At 50.2% G+C, this 24113-nt stretch overlaps 1 protein-coding gene across 4 annotated transcripts in view; it reads left to right on the top strand.

Moving 5' to 3' along the window:
- DHX32 (DEAH-box helicase 32 (putative)) overlaps positions 1-24113 on the top strand; it is a 52863-nt gene that overhangs the window by 28271 nt on the left and 479 nt on the right. For all 4 annotated transcript variants that reach the window (XM_042909356.1, XM_042909353.1, XM_042909355.1 and 1 more), the window contains 8 exons: positions 1241-1613; positions 7686-7931; positions 9246-9345; positions 9433-9591; positions 18436-18627; positions 19308-19457; positions 20960-21147; positions 22986-23167. In XM_042909356.1, coding sequence (XP_042765290.1) covers positions 1241-1613; positions 7686-7931; positions 9246-9345; positions 9433-9591; positions 18436-18627; positions 19308-19457; positions 20960-21147; positions 22986-23167 — 1590 coding nt within the window. The remainder of the gene's footprint in view (positions 1-1240; positions 1614-7685; positions 7932-9245; positions 9346-9432; positions 9592-18435; positions 18628-19307; positions 19458-20959; positions 21148-22985; positions 23168-24113) is intronic.

The raw sequence follows: 24113 nt of genomic DNA, 5'->3' as shown, positions 1-24113 counted from the left end.
CTGTGCTTACGCTTCCCTGTCCGTGAGATGGGGTGCCCGCTCTCCCTGTTCGCAGGGGGGCTGCGGGGGCAAGACGAGCTCACGCGTGTGACCGACACGCTTAAGCCCCTTGTCCGTGTTCACGACTTTCTCGTTACAAAGGTAAATTGGAACCAGATTCATTTCCTTGGACATCTAATTCTAGCCATAATTTTTAATAAGCTCGGACTGAATGGCTATTTGAATGAGAGGGTTTAAGGTTAACTACCGATTATGGAAGGCAAGGTCCTGTATTTGGTATGGTCTTTTCCACTTTCTTTGTAACCCCTTAGTATCTAATCTTTTAGGTAGGTAATAGACACTTAGTAAATACAGTCTTTATGCCTACCACTGTCTTCCCCCCTCCCCCACGTTATATGTAACAATTTAGTTCTTCTTTAGGCTTTTTTGGTGGCCCTTTTTGAAACCGTAGATATACCTAAATATTATATACCTAGAATAGTCTTTCTGAACTATGTATGAAGATGTTCTGTAGAATGACACATAAATTTCAAATATGGACCCTCTAGAACACAGGTTTTAAAAGAATTACTCAGATTTTCATTCAAGGTCAAATTCAATATATTTCATTTCAGAAACTAATAAAACTTTTCTAGATTTCATTTTTAGCCTTCAGGAGTTTTGTATTAGGAATTTAAATATAAACTGCATTTGATGAAACTTTAACAGTGTCCAAATATATATTTTTACATAGTCATCAGAACAGTGCTTTTTTAAGCACTGTATATGCGATCTTATGAACACAAGGTAGGAAGTAGATCTCTGTGCTATAGGGAAAATCGAAGGTCCGTATACCTTTAGGATTGAGCCTTAGTGTTCCTTTAGCATTATATAATCTGGAAGGCCAGGCTTTGCTGAGTCCAGTGGAGTTTTAAATAAATCCCCATCCTCCCCTTTTTATTTAAGCCTCGATATTATTTACAAAACCCACACACTGCCTCCTCCTGGCCGGGAACATTTCTTCCTAGAAGATCGGTGCTTAGAGAAGGGAGTTTGCTGAGAAGGGGATAATTCATCTGACATGACGGGAGAGGCATAGATTTAAATAACTTGCTTTTAGACGAGAGTCAGTAGTAACTCGTGATTCTATCACACTAACTCCTGAGTGAGTTAGGGGACGGCAAAGGCATTTGTGGTGGCGGCAGGAGTCGTCGTCTGGTGTCTCCCAAGAGCCGCTCACTTGACCGCCTCTTCTTTGTAGGTACTGCACCGATGGCATGTTGCAGAGGGAGATGATGTCCAGTCCGTTTCTGGGTAGCTACGGGGTCATCATCTTAGACGATGTCCACGAAAGAAGCATTGCCACGGATGTGTTACTTGGCCTTCTTAAGGACGTTTTAATGGCGAGACCCGAACTGAAGCTTATAATTAACTCCTCCCCTCACCTGATCAGCAAACTCATTTCTTACTACGGAAACGTGCCTCTCATAGAAGTGAAGAAGCAGCACCCCGTGGAGGTTGTGTACCTGAGCGGGGCCCAGAAGGAGTCTTTTGAGTCCATTTTACGCCTTATCTTTGAAATTCACCAGTCCGGTGAGAAGGGAGACATTGTGGTCTTTCTGGCCTGTGAACAAGTAAGTAATATTCTGACCCCACGGCGGAGCTGGGTTACTTAGGGGGGAGCCTCTTGACCCTGTGGCGAGGCTGTTAATAATGAACGTCCGGGTTTCAGTTTGCTGAGTCGCCGTTGAAACGCTTGCTTGTTTTAAATACTTGAGAAGACGCGCAGGCAGGGCAAACAAAACGTGTTCTGGAAGGAGAGCACAGAAGTGCTTCTGCAGTCCCAGGCGGTGAGGACGGAGGGCCCGGGGGGCGGCTTGGGGGCCTCCAGCCCGTGGTCCCCAGAGCTGACCCGCTGACACCAGGCTCGGGCCGAGTGTCCGTCTGCCCCAGAGGGTCTCGGGAGGGAAGATGCACGCCGACTCCCGTCATGCTCTCACTGTCTCCCGTGTGACCGGGGGCGTGTGCCGGAGAGGAGGCCTCTACCCATCCCACGGATGTCCCTCCAGTCGTCACCGCAGTGTTAGCGGGAAAGTATAATGCCTAGCACACCCAGAGGACTCTCTCCCTGCACTGGGGTCCTTTTAAAAAAGGATGAGAGGGGCGCCTGGGTGGCGCAGTCGGTTAAGCGGCCGACTTCAGCTCAGGTCACGATCTCGCGGTCCGTGAGTTCGAGCCCCACGTCGGGCTCTGGGCTGATGGCTCGGAGCCTGGAGCCTATTTCCGATTCTGTGTCTCCCTCTCTCTCTGCCCCTCCCCCGTTCATGCTCTGTCTCTCTCTGTCCCAAAAATAAATAAAAAACGTTGAAAAAAAAATTTTTAAAAAGGATGAGAAAGATCTCACATGGATTCTGGAAAATGTGATTTCAAAAGAGTAATTAGAAATGTATCACCGAGGGGCGCCTGCTTGGCTCAGTCCGTGAAGGTCCAACTCTTCGTTTCGGATCAAGTTTTGATCTCACGGTTTTTTGAGTGCGACTCCCACGTGGGGCTCTGCGCTGCTTGGGATTCTCTCTCTCTCCTTCTCTCTCTGCCCCTCCCCTACTCATGCTGCCTCTCTCTCAAATAAACTTTATTACTTAAAAAAAATTTTTTTTAACGCTTATTTAGTTTTGAGAAAGAGACAGAGCTTGAGTAGGGGAGGAGCAGAGAGAGAGAGGGACACACAGAATCGGAAGCAGGCTCCAGGCTCTGAGCTGTCGGCCCAGAGCCTGATGACGGGCTCAAACTCACAGACTGCAAACTCATGACCTGAGCTGAAGTCGGATGCTTAACTGACTGTGCCACCCAGGTGCCCCAAATAAATAAACCATTAAAAAAAAAAAAAAGAAAAAGAAATGTGTAACTGAATCTTTGCTACTGCTTTTATATGGTCAAGGTGCCATCAGGCTTGCAGTGGATTTGGGTTTCGTTTTTATTTGTGGCTATGCCCCGACCCTACTTCCCCTGTAGTATTCTGTTGGCTGAATCTAGAAGCCCCCAGAATCTCAAGGATTATCTCTTTCTTCTTAGGGACTAATTTCCTGGTCTTTTTTTCCTGCTCATCATCTTACTCAGTAAAAGTGCTACTTTTTAGCTGGCCATGACCCCAGTACGTAGTGATTCCAGTGATTAAGCAGAAACCACAAAGGGAAAGGGAGATTGTTTGATGTTGGCCGAGGCACCAGCTGAGCAAAGACAAGTGTCTCAGCTCTCCCTCAGAGCCTTAAGTACTCACATCTTTCAAAACTACTTGCAAAGTATTTACGCGGCTTGATGTTTTAAAGCATAAAGGACGACGGGCCCTCCCGGCTTCGGGAACTTCAGACAGCCGTCTCACAACGTAGATTTTACCTGCTTCCATAAAGAAAGTAATTCAGAATCTCAAATATATAACTACCATAGATTTAGCGATTTCTCATGTATGGACCATACAGTTTCTTCAGTAGGAGGTCTTCTCCCTATTATAGCGATTTATTCTGTGATCATTTCCTAAGCCTGCATGATTCAAGAAAGTCCTGAGGAGAGTGGTAAGATGAACAGGCGGCCAGGGGAAGGATCCATGAGGACGATGACAGGTTCTCAGTGTAACCGGGCGAAGCCTGAGGAAGGGAAGATTGGCGGAATGAATGGTCAGTCACCAGGTGAAAAAGAAGACATAAGTTTCTGGGCGGGAGGGAGGAAGGCTAATTAAGACTGATAGAATGAGTAGTCTTTCAAGTCAGAGTAGACAAAAATGGATTTTTGGAAAAAAACTTCTCGCGTGCAGATCTTACGGTTCCGAGCCTCTGGGAGCGAGGCCACGACGGTGGGCAGGTGCCGCGGGTCTGACCTGGGGCCAGCCCTGGAACCCGTGAGCCAGGCTCCTCTTGGTGCACCGGCTCACGGCGGGTCCGCTCCAGCAAACCTCTGCCGGGACCAGCTTTCTCTCCCAGTCCAGCTCCGCCTTCCACAGCTGGCATCGGGCTCGCTTGTCCCCGTGTCCCACCTAACAGGCTGGACGCAGTTCAGTCTCCTGCCGGACTTTTCCCTTTTCTTCTTTACCACTTCTGCCAGGATTACCATTAAGGTACGCCTCTCCCTCTCCTGTGGTCTCGCAGTTTCTCTCTTCGACAAATGTGCCTTGCTCTGAAATCCATGTTAGCCGCTGTTGGTCACACCCCCACCCCCCATACTATTTGAAACTTTCTTGATTTCCATATAAAATGTTAAAACCTGCCACAGCAGTCAAATGTCCCGTGAGAGCAAATCCAAGCAGTTCAGTACATTAACAGAAATGCACTGTCATTTTTTAAGAGAAACATTTTTTTTATTTTAAAAATCTTTGAATGTTTATTTTGAGAGAGAGTGCAAGCAGGGGAGGGGCAGAGAGAGGGGGGAGAGAGAGAGAGAGAGAGAGAGAGAGAGAGAGAATCCCAAGCAGGCTCTGTGCTGTCAGCACAGCGCCCCACACAGGGCTTGATCCTACAAACTGTGAGATCATGACCTGAGCCAAAATCAAGAATCAGACACTTAACCAACTGAGCCCTCCAGGTGCCCTTTAAGAGATACATTTTATTTTATTTTATTTTATTTTATTTTATTTTATTTTATTTTATTTTATTTATTTTTTTCTTTTATTTTGTTTTGTTTTATTTTTATTTTGTTTTATTTTTATTTTGTTTTATTTTGTTTTTAATTTTTTTTAATGTTTATTTTTGAGACAGAGACAGAGCATGAACAGGGGAGGGTCAGAGAGAGAGGGAGACACAGAATCCAAAACAGGCTCCAGGCTCTGAGCTGTCATCACAGAGCCTGACACGGGGCTTGAACCCACGAACTGTGAGATCATGACCTGAGCCGAAGTTGGCCACTTAACTGACTGAGCCCCCAGGCGCGCCTTAAGAGATACAGTGGAAATTGTAGAAATGCCCTCACACATTTTGGGTTGGTGAGCATTGGGTACCTCCCGTTGTCTATAACCGCTCGCTCAGCACCTCAACCTTCTGTGAATTAATCCCCATCGTCACAGGCTGTCCTGTGTTTTGACACTCAGTTGAGACTTTGAGCCCTCAGTGTTTATAGTTCCTTATCCTTTAACTTTTAACCTGAAAAAAATAAAAGTGAAATAGGTGAAGTAGAAAATGAAGTTGGGATTTATGGTGCCAGCAGCCAGATGGCTGTGCTGCTTTAAACAGGACGGCATTGTCGCCTGGAAGGTTTTCTGGGAAATGCCCTGCGTATTTGCGTCGCTCTGGGCCTTTTCGTCTTGGGGCCGGGGATCTCCCTGCATGTGTCACCGTGCTTTCCGTGGCTTTGCAGGTGACTTAGGAAGGCCCCACGTGGGTAAGTGCACAGATACATTGAGTAAGAAGGAAATGAATAAACAGTATTTTGGGGCGCTGGGTGGCTCAGTCGGTGGAGCGTCCGACTTCAGCTCAGGTCATGATCTCGCGGTTCGTGGGTTCGAACCCCACTTTGGGCTCTGTGCTGACCGCTCGGAGCCTGGAGCCTGCTTCGGATTCTGTGTCTCTCTGTCCCTCCCCTGCTCGCACTCTGTCTCTCTCTCTCTCAAAAATAAAAATTAAAAAAAAAAAAGTGAACAGTATTTTAAGCTTTCTTTTTCCTTCAAATTCTGAAGGTTATGGCCTCAAATCCTTTGTTAGCTGAGCCTGAAGCGCCTACACTATGCACACTGTCAGTGTCTATTTTGCTCTGCTTTTTTTTTTCCTTTTGAAGAGTTCTTTTCTTCTTTTTTTCGTTCTCCATTCAGAACAAAACTCAACCTTAGAACCCACCTACAACCACAAAGCTTTAGCAATGGGAAGCAAATAAAAACTGAGTGGCCCAAATCACTTTTTAAAGAGTATCCGAAGAGAATAAGAAATGTTTGAGTGCAGTTGGAAGGTTTATTTTGAAAAATAATTGCCCACAAGCGGGCTGCTGGAATCAGCCTCCTTTTCCAGCTCCAGGAACGCCTGTGGCAGCCTGTTCAGGAGCGGCGGGGCGGGGAGGGGGGGTCATCCGGGAGGGATGGAATGGGGCCTGTCCTGGGGGGCCGAGCAGCAGCCAGGGACAGGAGACACAGCCCACATCTCTGTCCTCCTCCTGGTAATTTCTAATAGGCTGTCCGCATGTGGAATGGTGATGTGATGAGAATTAGAAATATGGAGAAATTATTTTGTTCTGAGTGTTCCAACTGGCAAGTTTTCATTTATTATGATCAGCAGGTACTCTCTTGGCTTGGTAGAAATCTGCCCCAAGGACGCCACCTCTGTGCGGAAGAAGGGGGTCTACACGGGAGGGTGTCCCTGACAGCTGCTCCCGTGGAAGCCTCTGCCCTGCTTCCTGGGGCCTCCTGGAGGCCCGGGAGTCACTTTCAAACAGCTCTCCCCGGGCCTTAGAGACCTGTGATGCCATTTTTCTAGGCAGATGTGTCCCCTACAAAACCCTGAGTCAACTCAACCCTCTTCTACAGATGAAGGGAAGGAAGGAGAACGAGCTGGACACTGGAAAATGGAATAGGTCTTAGGTCTTCAAAACTCTTCGTGGTCACGAGAAGTCATCTTTTTCATGTAGATTTTTAGTGCAATCTGATGAACGAAATGAGACTTCTTCCATTCGGTAGTTTGTTAGCTGGGCCCTGAAGAAAGTAGAAAACTTCAGAAACATAAATTCCAAAGGTTTAAGAGTTACATTAAATGACACCTCTTTTATTTGAGGTCCTAAAAATCTAGTTGTATTTGAGAAATGGAAAAATACTATCTGGGGCGCCTGGGTGGCTCAGTCAGTTGAGCATCTGACTTCGGCTCAGGTCATGATCTTGCACTCCGTGAGTTTGAGCCCCGCGTCGGGTTCTGTGCAGACAGCTCGAAGCCTGGAGTCTGTTTTGGATTCTGTGTCTCTGCCCCTCCCCTGCTCATACTCTGTCTCTCTCACTCTCAAAAATGAATAAATGTTAAAAAAAAAAAAAGAAAAAGAAAAATAGTATCTAAAGTGCCTTGCCTTTGGAGCATTTTGCCCCCTTACTTATGCGTAGTTTTAGGGGCAATAACTTACTTTTTCTTCCCCCAATACATTTGTCAGTGAAACAATTTAAAAGGATATTTCTACATGCTTGAATCATGCCACAGTGTGTAAGTCAGCAGTGACTGTCTCCTGCCGACTTCATTCCATTTACACTATCTTAAAGGCTAATGGGTCAGAGTGACCCAGAAACCCTGGTTACAGAATGGGTGTGTATATGCTTTTATTACAGACCCAGAGATTGTTTTAGAATTCTTAGTTGTTCCACCATTAAAGCACAGTGATGCGTCACCATCAATATGAGGATAGCTTCTGTTTACCTGTCATTGTTAATGGATATGAGAAATTGCATCAATCTAGAAAAATAAGATAAATGCATAAAAAGGCACGGGCAGTACATTTCCCAAGAGGAAGACCATTTTGGACGAAAAGCAATGAAATTGTTTATAAGTTGTATTTAACTTCCCCAAAGAAATGTACTCGTCTAGTCGGGTCTTCTTTTCATGTAATGATTCACAGAGACAACAACACAGGTATTTCTTTCCCTGCATACATTATGTACCTTTTGCCTGTAGTTTTATTTAACTTAGACATCTTTTTTTAAAGTGATGAAGTTGTAACATATTTTATTCTCATGGATGATGTTATTTTTTTTACTTTAGGATATTGAAAAGGCCTATGAAATTGTCTGTCAAGAAGGATCTAACTTGAACCCAGATCTAGGGGAGCTGGTGGTGGTTCCTCTGTACCCAGAAGAGAAATGTGCATTGTTCAAGCCAAATGAGGAAACAGAAAAAAGATGCCAAGTGTATCAGAGGAGAGTGGTGCTAACCACTAGCTCCGGAGAGTCTTTGATCTGGAGTAACACAGTCAAATTTGTCATCGACGTGGGTGTGGAAAGGAGAAAGGTAAATTCTTGTCACGTGCGTAAATAGCCTGCTGGTGAGCATCGAGAATCCATTTCTTGGGTTCCTGCCATCGTATCGAGCAGGAAGTGAGGATGAACTCTGTGATCTGATGAGTCTCTGAGTTGCCCGTGCGCACACAGGAGGATTATCGCGGCCGGTGACCAGTCTTGCCCACCCACTACTGCCTTTCGTTAGCTTGTCGGTAATCCCCACGCTAATTGAGGTGCCAGAGGAAAACGTTGTGAGAAAAGACACAGCTACTAAAGCAGAAAGGTGATGGCTCTTCTCGTCAGTGGTTTTTCTTTAGCTAAGGTGCTAGCAAGGCAAAGGATCCGACTCCTGAACCAGTCTTTTCCTACGTACATCCTCTGAGTGTCTTGGGGGGACCCCCTTTCTCAAAGTAATTAGCATCTTCTCTTGGTGATTTACCAGAATTTGGTTTCGAGTACACTGGCTTTAATTTTATCAGATTTTGGGTTTAATGTTGACAGGATGAAATCCTATCCTAAATTTTTAAAAATACTTTTATAACTACCTTTAAGTAAAAAAAAAATTAGGAAAATGGAAGTAGGCTATCTCAAGCTCTCAAAGACACTGGAACTTAAGGAATCATAGCATTTAAGAACTTGAAAAGAAACGTACCAGGGTATTGATCCATTTCGCATCATTAGAGGTTTACGTACCTTTTACCCCTTTAGGAAACTGGGTCCCCGCAGTATGTTACTGTGACAGAGCAATTCCAGCCGTTCTGAAGGCTCCCTGGAAACCGGTTTGGGCTCTTACTGAATTAGTCCACCATTCAGAGAACCCAGGGCTGTCACTTTCCCCCTCAAACCACCCGTAGGAAAAATCCCGCTTGGTGCCATATGCCGTTTTTGTCTGAGCCCCTAGCACTGGGAGGGCTCAGCATCTGTTGTCAAGGTCAGACCGCTGAGATCACAACTTGAATGGAACCTTGAAGAGACACAGCACCGGCGGGTGATCATCCTTTCCTCTGTGTGGCGTGTGACGATCCGTCATCGTTCACAGGGTCGTGCTTTGAGAAGCGACACCACCAGCATTTCGGGAGATGGTGCAGAGGCCCTGTGTTTATTGAACCTACATTGAAAGCAGACAGTCTCTAAATCCATTTATCAAGCCACTAGCAGTTTCGCTCTCAGGGCAAGCGAAACAATAACAAATGTCATCCCGAGAAAACGAGTCTGTAGTTGGGCGTTTCGCAAAGCGCCCTGGACCACGCAGTCCCCTCTGGTCCGGCGAGCCTGCGACATCTTGAGCGCTGTGACACTAAAAATGCTGTCTTTCCGTTCACAGGTGTACAACCCTAGAATCAGAGCGAACTCACTCGTCACGCAGCCCATCAGCCAAAGCCAAGCGGAGATACGCAAGCAGATTGTCGGTTCGTCTTCTCCAGGTAGCACCACGGCCACGAACACGGCCGCAAATTCCCGGAGGCAGGCAACTGAGAGCCATCGTAACCATGTCCCTTGGTTTCTTCCAGGAAAACTCTTCCGTCTGTACTCTGAGGAGTTCGCCTCCAAAGACATGCGGCCGCTCAAGCCAGCCGAGATGCAGGAGGCGAACCTGACCAGCATGGTGCTGTTCGTGAAGAGAATAGACATTGCGGGCTTAGGCCACTGTGACTTCATCAACAGACCAGGTAGCTGTGTGCTCGAGTGTTTTCGGGGCGCGTGGCGGAGACGTGGCGGAGACGTGTGCCCCTGCCCGGGCCTGAGAGCAGGTGGCACTCAGTGGCACAGGCAGGCGTGCGGGGATTTGGTCGTACAAGCATTGTCCCCGTTAGAGGCACATGTCCTCTGAAGTCATTTTTCGACAAACCTGTAGGAACTTCTTGCCCTGACACTGGAGAATGATCTGGACCCTGGAGCCCGGGCGGCTGGGCAGGGGTGGCCAGTCCCGGCCCGAGAGAGGTCTCTTCCACAGGCAGCCCCTTCCCACTGCCCCTGCCCGCGTCCAGGCGTCTTTACCTTGGGAACCGCTGCTTTGTTCTCGGACCAGCAGCTTGACCTCACCGAAACAGAGTGGGTACGTGAGTCCCCCATGGAGGGTCCTGACTGAAAGGATTGGTTGCCCTTCACTGATAACTTAGTTCACTTGTGCTTTGATAAAAAGAACGTCCTTAATTTTTTTCACACTTTAGGCCAGTGGTTGAAATTTTCAGTATGTGTATCAGACGGTGGCAGGTGCGGGGCAGGGTGGGTGGGGGGGCGGTGGATGACAACCTACTGATCCGGGTTCTGTATCACATGCACACGAGAGAGTCACAAAAGACCGTGTAAGCAGAGCATAGTTGGAAACAGTGGACTTTCTTCTTTGTTTGGGATGTTTTCTCTCTGTTCCTGTTTTTCTGTCATTTTGCCCAGCAGTGCTGGTAGGATTTACAAGCACTTGAGAAGTACATTATTTAAAATTATTTTTTAACGTTTATTTATTACTGAGAGACAGAGACAGAGCACGAGCAGGGGAGGGGCAGAGAGAGAGGGAGACACAGAATCCGAAGCAGGCTCCGGGCTCCGAGCTGTCAGCACAGAGCCCAACATGGGGCTCGAACCCACAAACCACAAGATCATGACCTGAGCCAAAGTTGGATGCTCAACTGACTGAGCCACCCAGGCACCCCAAGAAGTACGTTATTTTAGAGTAACTCTTTCTCAAACATTTCCGAAAATGATTGGTAGAATTTGGACTGGGTTAAGAGGAAGGTGCTCTAAAGGTGACAGGTGCAAAGTCGACAGTGGAGACAGCTTGTCCTTCTAAGTGGCGCGGCCCTGTGCGGAGGGTGCGAGAAGTCGGCGTGGGCAGGACCAGCGGCACCTGCCGCCTCAGGGCGCCCCAGGAGCATCTCTAGAAGTTTTCTCACCCTGAGGGCCCGGCAGGTGCACCTTGCTCTGCACCAGTGTTGTGTCCTTCCCTGGAGCCTTTCAGAGTTTTACAACATAAGTCTCCCAGTAAACACCGTGAAAAATCAATTACTCTGGGGAACCCTTTGGGGTCTTAGATTTTCAGTGCAGACTTTCCCACCTAAGGAGCAGGGGGATCTCTAGGAGGGAGAGGGACCCGAGCTGCTCCTTCTGAAATCCATCTACTTCCTCTGCAGCCATTTCCTCCCAGGAGCTCTCTGTCCTTCCAGAAGAAGGACTGTGGACAGCTCTTCTGCAGTGTCCATGCCCCCCTACCCCATCTGCCCACTGTGCCAAGTCTGCAGGACCATGTGCGGGGCCCCTGGAAGCCACCATGACCTGGGGGGGGGGGCACGGAGCCCCCGGAGAGGCTGTCCTTGGGTGGGAGACTGGCTTCCCTAAGGGCCTAGAGGATGCAGGTGTCAGAGCACAGGGCAGCGGGAAGACCTTCTCCAGGGTGAGCAGCAGAGGAGCCGAGACGCAGACAGGACAGAGAAGAAGCCGGAGTAGGATGTGCATCGAGGAGATGTACCTGGGAAAATGGGCTCGCACCTGGGTGACGGCCACGCGGCGCCACCTTCCCGCGGGCCTCGGGGGACGTGAGCCGATTTTGCTTGGCTCCCGGCCTCCCTGCCTGAGAAAAGCGTTCCTGGGGCCCGGCTCCTGGGTCACCGGCCGAAGCGAGGAATGCGTATCTGCTGGGTGCACCGACCTAGGCAGGAGGAGCTCTGGGGACGTAAGGTTGTAGTGTGTGTGTGGCGACCTCGGCTCGGCGCATTTGCCTTACTGGACAGTGTGGGGTCACGGGAATCGTGGGGAGTCCGACGGGGCCGGGGGACAATATCCCGGTAGCCTCCACCCCGGGGCTGTCAAACGGCCACCCATCCTTCTCCCGGCTTTTCCTCTGGCTGCTGAGGAAGCAAGCGAGGGTCTGGGCCACGCGCCCCCGTTTCTCAGGTTTCTCACGGTGACCTCAGCTTCAGACGGCTCGGCTTCTGTCAGAGCCCGTCGGCCACAGTGAGCCCTGCCGAGAGCTTCTGGGGACCGAGCTCTGCAGAGACGTGCTTCGTTTCTGAAAACCACTCTTCCAGTTGTGCCGCTCATCGCTCCGGCCCCAGAGTCACCACGTGTCGGGTCCCCGGGTGTCTTCCCGTTCCAGACGGTAGGTGTCTGGTGGCCTTGCCAGGAAGGCAGAAGAAAAGCAGGCTTTGTAACGTCAAAGATTCCAAAGAGCAGACGGCAAACCACAGCAGACCCCGCTTCCTCCCGCCGCGCTGCCTGGAGCTGAGAACTGGGCACAGAGGGTTAGGGGGGCAGCTCCTTTTTGTCTCCTGACAGCGTGCACACACCCGTGTTCTGCTGTGTTCGAGGAAAAGAGAACTGTGGACTAAGTCTGACTCATCGTTTTAGAAGGAAATAAAGATGACGCTTGCAGCTGCTGCATTAATTCAGCTGCTAATTGAAATACGCAAATGCAGCAAACGTGTTACCCTTTTCAGGGTTCATGAGCCATGTGAAAATGAATCTGGCATAACTAGGCTACAGGCTATTCACTGAACTCCCTTGATACTGATCTCTTAAAAAAGAAAAAAAAGAACCAGTTGTTTTTCCTGCCTAGTGCTGACTGTTGGCCTCCATCATGAGCGACGCCATCACTGGCAGTCTGCACCGGGAGGCGTCGGACCGACGGACCACGTCTCCTCCTCCGGGAAGGCGATGGCACCCGCACAGCAACTGGAGACAAACTAGCTGCGGTGCGCTGGGCTACATCAGAGGTCATCTGTGTATCAGGAGGCAGAACCCATTTTGGGGGTGGCCAGGCCACTGGCTTCAGAATGATCTAGGAGAGATGAACCCCTACACACAGACTTGCCAGACATCATGTGCAGGATGAGAGCTCAAGAAAACGGGAGAGAACGCAGGGACGGAATAAAGTCGGGGCTGCAGAGGCCAGCATCGGTGTGGGCAGAAAGAGGGATTGAAGATGCTGCAGTGGGTTGATCTGCGGTGAGGAGTCAGGCGTCAAGAAATCAGGATCTTCTGGAACTCTGGCCGCCACGGTAGAGCCGTTCGTGCGCCCACTGGAGAAGCACGTGTGCAGGTCTCTATGGCCCTGGACACATGATATTTTGCTTCGGGGTTCACAGAAGGGTCTTTACACATTACAGTCTGTACTGAGAGGAGAACAGAGGGAGTGTGGGCTGCAGACTCCATGCTCACAGTGGCACTCACAGCCTCGCCAAAGACGCTTCCGTCCGCTGCCCGCCGCCCCCAGACAGCCCCAGAGGTGAGCAGGTGGTCTGGCCATTCCGGCAGGAAGGCCCAGCGTGGGTTTCTGAATGAGTGTCTGAGGCCATGCGGAGTTTATTGCAGTATTCAGGTGGCCGGGTGGAAATGGGAAAAAGAGGCACAGATAAAGTAGAACAACCCAGGGGCGGCTGAATGAGGATCTTGGAAGATGCTGGAAGCAACAAAGTAATTTTTCAGAAAGCGAAGCTGAGAACGGGAGAGATTGTATAAGGCGCAGAATGGAAGGAAGCATTTTCAGCTCTTGATCCGCATTAGGCTCTTCATAGGTCCTGTGAGCAAGTGACTTGTTAGCCAGGCCAGGGCGTTCGAGGGTGAAAGGGGCATTCGAGGGTGCATGATTAAGCTGGGACGAGACATGGGAGTGGGCCGTCCCTGGGGAGCCAGGGCAGAGGGACACCGAAAGCTCAGGCTCCTGAGCAGACTGCCAGGGCTCCGGTCCCGCCCCCCTGGCTCGCTGTGTCACATCCAGCATTATGTCACTTTGTCAGGGTCTGTTTCTTCATCTGAATGGGAGTGTAATCAGAGTAATTGGTTCATAGAATTGTCAAGATGAATTAGTTACCATGCGTGGGGCCCTTAGAAATATGGGCACACGGGCACCTGGGTGGGTCGGTTAAGCGTCCGACTTGGGCTCAGGTCATGATTTCACAGGTTGTGGGTTCAAGCCCCACATCAGGCTCTGTGCTGACAGCTCAGAGCCCGGAACCTGCTTTAGATTCTGTGTCTCCCTCTCTCTCTGCCCATGAGCTCTGTCCCTGCTCTGTCTCTCTCAAAAATAAGCGTTAAAAAAAATTTAAAGAAACGCACAGGCACACGGTAAATACTATGTCTGTCACCACCTGCATGACTCCTACCCCCACTCTGCGACAGGCACGTGGGCCCTGAGCTGCGGACGGGCGCACACAACGCGGTTTCCATGGTGGGAAAAGCAGATACCAGACCACAGGCGTTGGGAGGCAGCAGCAGGCTGCCTCTGAGGAATCGCGGTGGGTCACAGCAGAGCTTGGACGTGGAGCCAGGAGGCGTGCTGCAGGTGCAGGGGCCTGGGCTCACATCCTCGTTTCGCCGAGCTGGGCCGCTCAGGCCTCTGCCTTTGGCAGGTCACTTACCTTTTCCTCATCTGTAGCATGAGGATACATGTCTGCCCTCTTGTGTCAGGGGGTTACAAAGAGGTTCAAATGAGGGGGCGTCTGGGTGGCTCAGTCGGTTAAGTGTCTGACTCTTGATCTGGGCTGAGGTCATGATCTCACGGTTCGCGGGTCTGAGCCCTGCATCAGCGTCCGCCCTGGTGGTGTGGAGCCTGCTTGGGGTTCTCCCCCCCCACCCTATTTGTGTGCTCTCGCTCTGTCTCAAAATAAATGAACTTGGGGAAAAGAGATTTAAATAAGATTATGCAAAAGTGCCGTGTATAGGGGGTAGGAAGTAGGCAAATGCCAGGCTTTATGAGCATGTCCTTTGAAACTCAGGGAAGCAGAAGCGTTTCCTTCCTATTTTCAGAATCAAACTCTTAACCTAAAAGTCCTGACTTGAGAGTCTATGGTGTGAACCCAGAGCCATCTGATTGCTCAGTCTCTTCCTTCTGTGGACTTTGCGGCATACGCAATGCCCAAGTCCCAGTCCTAAAACCACTTGGGACCAGAAGCTACAGTTTTAAAAAACGTTTACTTGTTTCTTTTATTTTGAGGGAGAAACAATGCAAGCAGGGAAGGGGCCGAGAGAGGGAGGGACAGAGAGAGAGGGAGGGAAGGAGGGAGAGAACCCCAAGCAGGCTCCACACTTCCGCACAGAGCCCAGCATGGCTCCCGTGAACCATATCCTTCTCTCTTGGTTCTTCTCCTTTGCTCTCTCTTTTCAGTCCACATGGCAGAAAGTTGGCCGTGTTCTGCCTTGAGCCTTAGGATGTCCCGAGTCAGCCCTTGGAAATCCTGGTTTCTCTGGGTCCAGACTCCTAAGACTCCCACCATAGAGTCATCGGCTCTGTTTGAGAAGGGGCCCACCCTGAACCAGTCAGCCCTGTGTGGAGGTTGGTGGCAGTGTAGGAGGCGGTCACACGGTACAGCTCACATGCTTCTCTGGGAGTGGAGGCACACTCCTAGGTAAAACCACATTCCCAGCACATTGGAAAGGGATTGTTGGGTTCTGTGTCGATGTCCCTCCTCAGACCGCCAGTTCTGAAGGCCATGATTGAGCCCGTCCACGTGTGTACCTGCCCCCAGGGCCTTGCAAGTGCCAGCAGCACGAGAAGCCATGAGTGGCTTAGGAGGAAGCGAGTGAATGAGTTGAGTGTCATCCTTATAAGGGAGTAAGTCAATCAGCAAACAGCCAACAGAGCAGCCTCGGCTCCTTTCTTCCCCTCGTGGTCCCTCCCTAGGCTTGTGCCGGGGTGGCAGTGACGGAGGTGCCCGTGGCTGTCTGGTCTGGGTCTCCTTCCACGGCACGGTCAGGGGCAGAGGGGGCGTGTGAGAAGTCTGAGCGCACAGCTAGGTCAGCTTGGAGGGGCCGGGCCGCCCCCGCCTCGTGCTGCAGACGGTGCCAGGCGGGCACTGCCGTTGCCCAAAAGCCCCGGCCACAGCAAGGCTGGGTACAGAGGACTTCGGCTCCTGCCAGAAAGGAGTGGGTGTGGCATTGAAAATGGGTCTCTTCCGTTTACCAGTGGAGGCCACCCTGTCTCGAAAATCCTTCTGAATTCTAATGACTCCGATTGAACTTTGATGCTATATCCTTACCGGATAGAAAGCAGGGTAAGGAGTATGGTGGGAGGAGAGGGACCAGCCCTGGCTTTGGGGACCGCTTACCGGGAGAGGCTCCTTGCCCTGTTCTGCCCGAGACATCTGTTAGCAGTATTTCCCATGGATCACACTTAAGCGACACTGCCATAAAGAGCCTCTTCTAAGCCTGGTCTTTAGCTAAGACAATTTTAGGAGCCACACTGGGGACAGGTCTTAAAGTGTGGAATGCAATATCGGCAAATTCTATTCAGTTCATTATTAGTTCCTTCACCTGTAAAATCTACATTCATTAACTTGTTGCTTCTAATATGATCAAGCCTCAGGAACACCCTCTCTTTTTCTGGTGTGAGGGTGGGAGCAGAATTAAGAAGTCATTTCTGCCGGTAATCCTGTGTGCAGCCTCCACCGCAGGGCATAAAAACGGGGACGAGCAGTGCCCTTTGGGAACAGAGCCTGGTCATGAAGCCAGATACTTACAAGGACAGTTGCCGAAGGTCCTGTAACGTACAACGCACCAGTGTCGCTGATTTATAGAAACTGTTCCTACACCGTTTTCTGTAAGTGAGCTCCTCACGCCTCCAGCTGCATTTAATCTGCGAGGCTTGTTTCCCTTCCCGCTTCTCGTACCTTCTCCGGCAAGTCAGCTGTTCCTCCATCTCATGGCTCACTGACAGAACCCTCGGACTTGTTCCTTCAACAGCCCATCTGTTTCCTTCCCGGGACCGTCTTCTCGAGGTCTCCTCTTTGCCTGGGGGTCCCCAAGAACAGATGAGGAGCACGCCAGGGCTCCGTGCGGCACCCAGGCGTGACCGAGGCGTCAGGGCCCGGGGAGGGCGGGGGACCTCCTGGGCAGCCCTGCTGTGCTCCGTGTTCAGTCTCAGTGACGGAGTTCAATACCAACAGGGAAGTTCAACTTCTCTTCTCCCAGCTGGGAATGAAAACTGTGCTCCAACCTGTGTCAGGTCCGGGCACGTTCACTGGGGCCACTGCTTTTGCCTGCGGCCCGGGTGGCACAGGCCGAGAGCAGGCCCGTCACCTGCTCTGCTCTGCAGTGAAAGGACTGGAGACGCGCTGAACCACGGGCAGCCGCAGCGAACTGTTTGCCAACCCACAGTAGTGTCGCCCGGTGTTTTCAGTGTGTCTTGTTAGGAAAGAGGGGACGTTATCAAATCCGAGTTGGTGACGGACTGGCTTTTGAGTCACGCGAGTTGCCTGAAATTCTGACAAGTAGCTTAGCAGTGTCTGAATAGCAAATAAGGAAATTTTTACTGTCTGTTACCTCGAACTCCCTGATCCGGTAGGTTAAAGTTGCCTCTCAGGTCCCCATGGTCTGTCTCCTGCTCAGCGGGCACATGCTGGAGTTCAGACAAAGGAAAGCTATCCAGTCGTGCTCAAAAATCCTTCCATTTTGGGGACAGAACAGGATAGCAGCTTAATACTGTGTGATTTGCTTCTTTCTGCGGCTTTTATTGCTTTGTCACCTACTAGACAGGTGAAAAACACGTGTATTTTTTATTAATATAATCTTATTCTACAAGGGCAAGAATACCTTGTTTTGAATAGGTGGATTATCTTTTTCGGTGGAGATTAAGCATATATAATGAACACACCATTACTGACGTTATATAAACTTAAAGGGGAAACATAGATACAGAGAAAAATCAGCCTTCTGTCCTTCTGTGCACTGGCAAATAGCTCTTAACATTCCTTGTCTACTATTTCTGTCATCCGAGTCCTGGGTCAGTTTCATTTGGTTAATTTTTCTCTTTATTATGGGACTGGATCTTCCTGTTCTTCATGCCTCATAATTTTTTATCGGACGCTAGACATTGTGCACTTTGCTGTGTTGGGTATTGGATATTTTGTATTCCTATAAATATGCCTGACCTTTATCCTGGCTGCAGGATGATCCTTCCAGATCCTGGTTTTGTTTGTTTGGCGGAGTGGAGCGGTGCACGTCCGGGGGGTAGTTCGTCCCTTCCGTGTCTCCTGCCCAGGGCCCCCGAGTTGTGAGGTTTCCCAGCCCAGTGGGTAGAAGTGGACGGTATCCTAGATCCCGTGTGAGCATCAGGCACCGTCCGTCTGATCGTCTGGATGGTTCTTGTTGCGGCCTGACGTAGTTTCTTACACGTGCTCTGCCGATGCATCGAGGGGACCTTTCAGAGATCTTCTGAGTCCTGTCTGTCTATGGCTCTCTCCTGTCAGGTGTTCCCCCACCTGCAGGCCCCGGCCGCCTTTGTCTCCCCACACGCTCAGCACCATCTTTATAACTCAGGGAGTCTGGCAGGCCCCACCTGGGTCCCCGCTGGCACTGCAGGCGGGAAACTCTCCCCAGGCCTTAAGCTGGGCAGCCACGGGGCTCACTTCATTAGCGTCCCCCTCTCAGGAATCACTGTCCTTCACGGCCTGACGTCCGTTGTCTCGTAAACGGTTGTGTCACATATTTTGCCCCGGAGGGTGGTTTGGTGCGGGAAGGGAGGTCCAGTACGTTACGCCCTCTTGGCTGTAGATGACGTAAGCTGCTGCTGCCTTTTTCTTTGCTAGCGCCGGAAAGTCTGATGCAGGCTCTGGAAGACTTGGACTACCTGGCGGCGCTGGACAACGACGGGAACCTCTCGGAGTTTGGGATCATCATGTCGGAGTTTCCTCTTGACCCCCAACTCTCAAAGTCGATCTTAGCGTCCTGTGAATTCGACTGCGTAGAGGAGATGCTGACGATCGCCGCCATGGTGACAGGTACCCCTGAAGGGCTGTTCTTCCGCGTTGTGAGGCTGTCCCGGGGACAGAGTTAAACGAGGTCCGTTTGAGGTATTTTATGAAGTACCTAACGGAGGCAGTAATCCACTTCACCTTTTGAAGTGATAATGAAGTATTTTGCTAGACTTGAAAGGTAGAAAGTTATAAGGATTATCTTGATATGAAAAAATCAATCAAACCCCAGTGAATTTCTTAATCAGACACTGAAGTAAAAATGCATTGCTGGGAGTGTTCTCCCCCAAAGAATTAGGTGTTTCTTTTATTTCCTACCACCTTCGTTCTTCTTGGTTTATATGTTTTAGTTCGTTCTTCTACTGGCAGAACAGGCCATAGGCCGTGCCGCGTTAGACCTCAAAGTTCCCATCCTGTTCTAGCCACTGCCCTCGAAGCGTCTCGGGTGCCCCTGCTCTGATGGTAATACCAGCAGGCTGTTAACTCTGCTGACCAGACCTGTGGGAAACAAACGTGAAAAGGGAGAGACACGTTCATGAGAACTCACCCTACATCCCCTTGACTTCTAAGTAAGCAAGAATAACCTTTATTCAGGGGATAGGACAGGAGCTGTTCTGCACACAGTGGCGAGCCCCTCCCTCTGCGTTGTGCTAAGGTCATGAAGCGGCTCCAGGGTTGCTGACCTTGTGACCTCTTGTGTCTTAAAGCTCCCAATTGCTTTTCTAATCTGCCGCGTGGAGCTGAGGAGGCTGCCTTGACTTGTTGGAAGACATTTTTACATCCTGAAGGAGATCACTTTACCCTCATCAACATTTACAAGGCCTACCAGGACACGGCTCTGAATTCCACCAGTGAACGTAAGTGAACGCTTACGATTCTGAGAAACCTACTCATTTCCACCCTTCCCTCCCCAGATAAAACCGAGCTGGTAACTCACCCTTCTCCAGCCCTGCTGGTCACCTAGCGGATGGCGCCCGAGTCCCTAAACGCACTGGCTGCTGTGCCTGGGCACGATGACATGGGGACCCAGAGTCTTGCACAGCACAGCTCCCATCCTCCAGGGTGCAGGGAGGGGAGAAGGGCACTGCCATCTCTCAGCGCCCTTGGGTCAGAGCTGTGCTTGGTGCGTTCCCTGACTCACACACTCACTAGACGGAGGGAGAACACAGACATGGAGAACAAAGCCGAACAGATCCCCCCTCCAGATAACAGGAAGAGTAGACAGGTGTGCCGCAGGAGGCCGGAGAAGAGAACCAGGCCACAGGTCGGTCAAGGAGGGAGGGGAGTTGTGCAAAGAGCAGAAGGGCGCGTGTGAAAGCGGAGGCAGAAGTCCTGATGTGAAAGGACGAGTGCGTGGGTTTCCAGGAGAGGGACCCAGCGGAAAGGGAACTGGAAACACGTACGTGGGCGACTCCAGTGCTCGGCATTAATAAAGACGGGAAGAGGAGCCCGAGGGGCCGACAGGCCAGGGCGGTGTGGTGAAGGCTGGGCCCCCGAAGGCAGCCGGTGAGTTCCCTTCCTGCAAGGGGACCTTCGTTTTCCATGAAGCGTCTTATACCTCCTTTGCTCCGATAGGATGGGAAGTGAACTGGAAGACAGGACAGCCACTTGAATGGCAGAAATCTGTAGAGCGGGGGACTCATTTTTCACAGCTGACAAGGAAAAGTTGTCAGTGGAGCCAGAAAAGATACGGGGAGTTTGGTGGCCTCTTTTGAGAGCAAGGGGGGGTGGGTGGCCGTCGTCTGCCCAAGTACGTGCTCTTGTCGCGCTGAGTGGGCCCGAGCGCACCGCCGGGCTCTTCTGCCCACTGTGCCAAGGCCGGGGGCACCACCAGGGCAAGGCAGAACGCCGGATCCACCCTAAGTGACTGCAGGTGGCACGAAAGAACTTCACGCTGAACCAGGTGACTGAACCGCAATACAAATTTGCAGCTAGGGCAGGAAGGTGAGCTTCCCACGATTTCCAGCTCGGCCCAGTAGTGATCCTTTTCTTATAAACATGCAGAGAGAGTTTCACGGCTCAGGGGACTTCTACCGTATGCTTTTCTCCTTAGTTGGATCAAACGTTGGGGCCTCGTTCGTCCTTGCCGTGTACACAAGACGGGTGTCAGTCGGGGCCAGCCTCCTGTGCCCCTTCAGAGCTGCAGACGAAGGGGGACCCACTCGCTGGTCAGTGCCAGCAGCATGCTGTTCGTGGAGCTCGCTGGGGTCCCGGAACCACCGCAGCCTCCCTCCCAGTCACTTAGGTGACCGCCTCTTTAGGGGAGGAGTCCAGAGGACACAGAGATCATGCCTTGTTCCTGGCCTGGGCTCTTACCGCTTATGGCAAGTCATTTCTTTTACTCCTCTTTCCCTCCCAGACTGTGTTGAAAAGTGGTGTCACGATCACTTCCTCAACTGCTGCGCACTCAGGATGGCGGACGTCATCCGAGCTGAACTCTTAGAAATTGTCAAGCGAATCGAGCTTCCCTGCGCAGAACCTGCTTTTGGCTCCGAGGAAAACGCTCTGAACATAAAGAAAGCTCTTCTGTCCGGCTACTTCATGCAGGTGAGAACGGGGAGGGCCGTCTTCGGGGTGGGTCTTTACCAAATCTCCCATGATTCTGTTAGGAATCTCTCACTTAGGATGATTCTTTGATTGACGTTAACTTTAAAACCGAAAACCAGGGCACCTGGGTGGCTCAGTCAGTTAAGCATACTAGTCTTGAGTTGGAGGTCGTGATCTCACCATTCGTGGGTTCAGCGCTGGGGTCTATACTAACAGCACACAGCCTGCTTGGGATTCTCTCTCCCTCCCTTTGCCCCTCCCCCACACACATGCGTGTAGGCTCTCTCTCTCAAATAAAATTTTATTTAAAAAAGTAAAATAGAGGCACCTGCATGGCTTAGTCGGTTGAGCGTCCGACTTCGGCTCAGGTCATGATCTCGCGGTCTGTTGAGTTCGAGCCCCATGTCGTGCTCTGTGCTGCCAGCTCAGAGCCTGGAGCCTGTTTCCGATTCTGTGTCTCCCTCTCTCTCTGCCCCTCCCCCATTCATGCTGTGTCTCTGTCTCACAAATAAACATTAAAAAAAAAAAAGTAAAATAAAACCGAGAAGCCTCTAGGTTACTAAAGATTTAATATTTAAATATACATTTTCTCGAGGGAACTTAAGGACCAAGACAGAATATGTTCACTTCGTCCAAAAGGACAAAAGGTCTTTCTTCATTACAGAGGGGAAGTTATTAAAACACTTTTTGGCTGAACATCAGACACAGTCCCTCACTTCACCAGTTTGCAAATTATTTCATATTTTATTTTTGACGTTTATTCATTTTTTGACAGAGCGTGAGCGGGGGAGGGGCAGAGAGCGAGGGAGACGCAGAATGGGAAGCAGGCTCCAGGCACAGAGCTGTTAGCACAGAGCCCGACGTGGGGCTTGAACTCACAAACCATGAGATCATGACCTGAGCCAAAGTCAGACCCTTCACCGACTGAGCCACCAGGCGCCCCACAAATTAGTTCATATTTAACGGGGGATACTAATACCCAACAAAGAAATAAAGATAACATCTCATTTCTTTCTTTTCCAAAATGAAGGCTGCCGAATGTAGCTCCCCTAAATTACAGCACGTTACAGGTGTAAGCATGCTCTTCCCATCATAGTAAGAGAAATACTGGGGTATTTCCACTCAAACTCTAGTCTTCATAAAGAAAAAAAAACACGGCACTTCAACATGGATTTCCTCACCTGTGTGGGAAAAGGCCCTACATCAGCGTTACTGTGTCAGATGAGCTAGAACATCCGGCACAAAACACCTGACGTTTGAGTACATTGGCCGTCACGTGGCAAGGTTACTCCTTGACCCAAACATTTAACATTTGTAGCACTGCTGTCTTTCACCTACTGCCCTGCCCATACTAAAGTTAGTATCGTCACTGTCTCAAAGTTTTGGGCAAAACACAGTTTTGGCTTATTTTTTAGATCTGAAAAGAGGAAACTTGGGTGGCAGATTTGTAGTTTTCACTGTTTTATATGAAAGACTTTGGAATTTTTTTACATAAAGATTTTTTTAAGTTTATTTTGAAGGGGAGAAAGTAAGTGGAGGAGGGGCAGAGAGGGAGAGAAGAGGAAGGCGGGGAGGCAGAGACAGAGACAGAGAGAGAGAGAGAGAGAGAGAGAGAATGAATCCCAAGCAGGCTCCATGCTGTCAGCACAGAGCCAATATGGGACTCGAACTCATGAACCCTGAGACCATGACCTGAGCTGAAACCAAGAGTCAGATGCTCAACCGACCGAGTCACCCAGGCGCCCCAAAATAGTCAGGACTCTTTAAAAGAAAACATTTTTGTCCGTCAATCTCCATATTAACACAAAGTCTTTGTTCTTAAAACCTTTGCCTTGTAGATTGCTCGGGATGTGGACGGATCGGGTAACTACCTGATGCTGACCCACAAGCAGGTTGCCCAGCTGCACCCCCGGTCCGGTTATTCCATCACCAAGAAGATGCCCGAGTGGGTTCTCTTCCACAAGTTCAGCATAGCAGAGAACAACTACATCAGGATTACCTCAGAAATCTCTCCCGAACTGTAAGTTTAACGGACAAAAAAGGGGTTCTTTTGAACTCCTACTTGAGTAAATGACAAATTTAGTTTTTATTACATTTTCAGGTAGAAGTTTATGCTGGCACCAATCTGAATTTCCATGGAGAGTACTTACTAATGGCAGGTCTCTGTGGATGATTATCTAAACGTTCCTGCCTTTGAGAACACAGCATAAACTATGCAGCGCAGAGGGGCGCCTGGCTGGCTCCGTGGTGGAGTGTGCAGCTCTCAATCTTGGGGTCATGAGTTTGAGCCCCATGTTCGGTGTGGAGATTACTTTAAAAAAAAATTTTTTTTTAAAGAATACAGTGTAGAAGTACAAAACAAAGTATAAAGTATCTTAAGAGGAACAAAAAGCTGCAGAGAAGTAGTGTTTGCAGGCGGAAACCTGAGGAGGAACGGCTGAGCCAAGACTGGAGCGAGTGGGGAAGGAAGGGGTGAAGGGGGGAGGTGGAAGACGGGCAAGTACCCAGAGGTGGAGGGCTTCCGGGCCACACGAGAGTTTGGAATTTATCCTAAGTGCAGTAGGAACCGACTAGAGAGTTTTAAGCAGGAGTAGCATCCTCTCCCGGGTGCTACTGCAGACGCTGGGTCCACCTGAACGTACACTTGGACCCGGACACAGTGACGTCGAGGCAGGAACCCAAAGTAGCCAGTGGCTGGGTGCGGAGCGGCATCAGTTAATAAGAGGAAGAGGCAAAGATACTCCCTCTCTTTCTCACCAGAGTGCTCCCCAAACAGCTGATGTGACGTGTTGTGACGATGGGCCTTAGGGCGAGTACGGGTTTCCCCTGGTGGTTGGCGGTGGGCGTCTTCCACTGTGTGGCATAACCCTAGAGAAGAGATTCTAGAAATGCAGCTGGACTGGTTCCCTGCATACCACAGGAAGTATCTACTCTCCAAAAGCAGACTGAAACTGAGGAGTTCAAAT

Source organism: Panthera leo, chromosome D2 (genome assembly GCF_018350215.1).
Source record: "Panthera leo isolate Ple1 chromosome D2, P.leo_Ple1_pat1.1, whole genome shotgun sequence".
In the NCBI taxonomy this organism is placed as follows: Eukaryota; Metazoa; Chordata; class Mammalia; order Carnivora; family Felidae; genus Panthera; species Panthera leo.
Note: the sequence above shows the minus strand (reverse complement) of the source record. Positions and strands in the feature narration are given on the sequence as shown.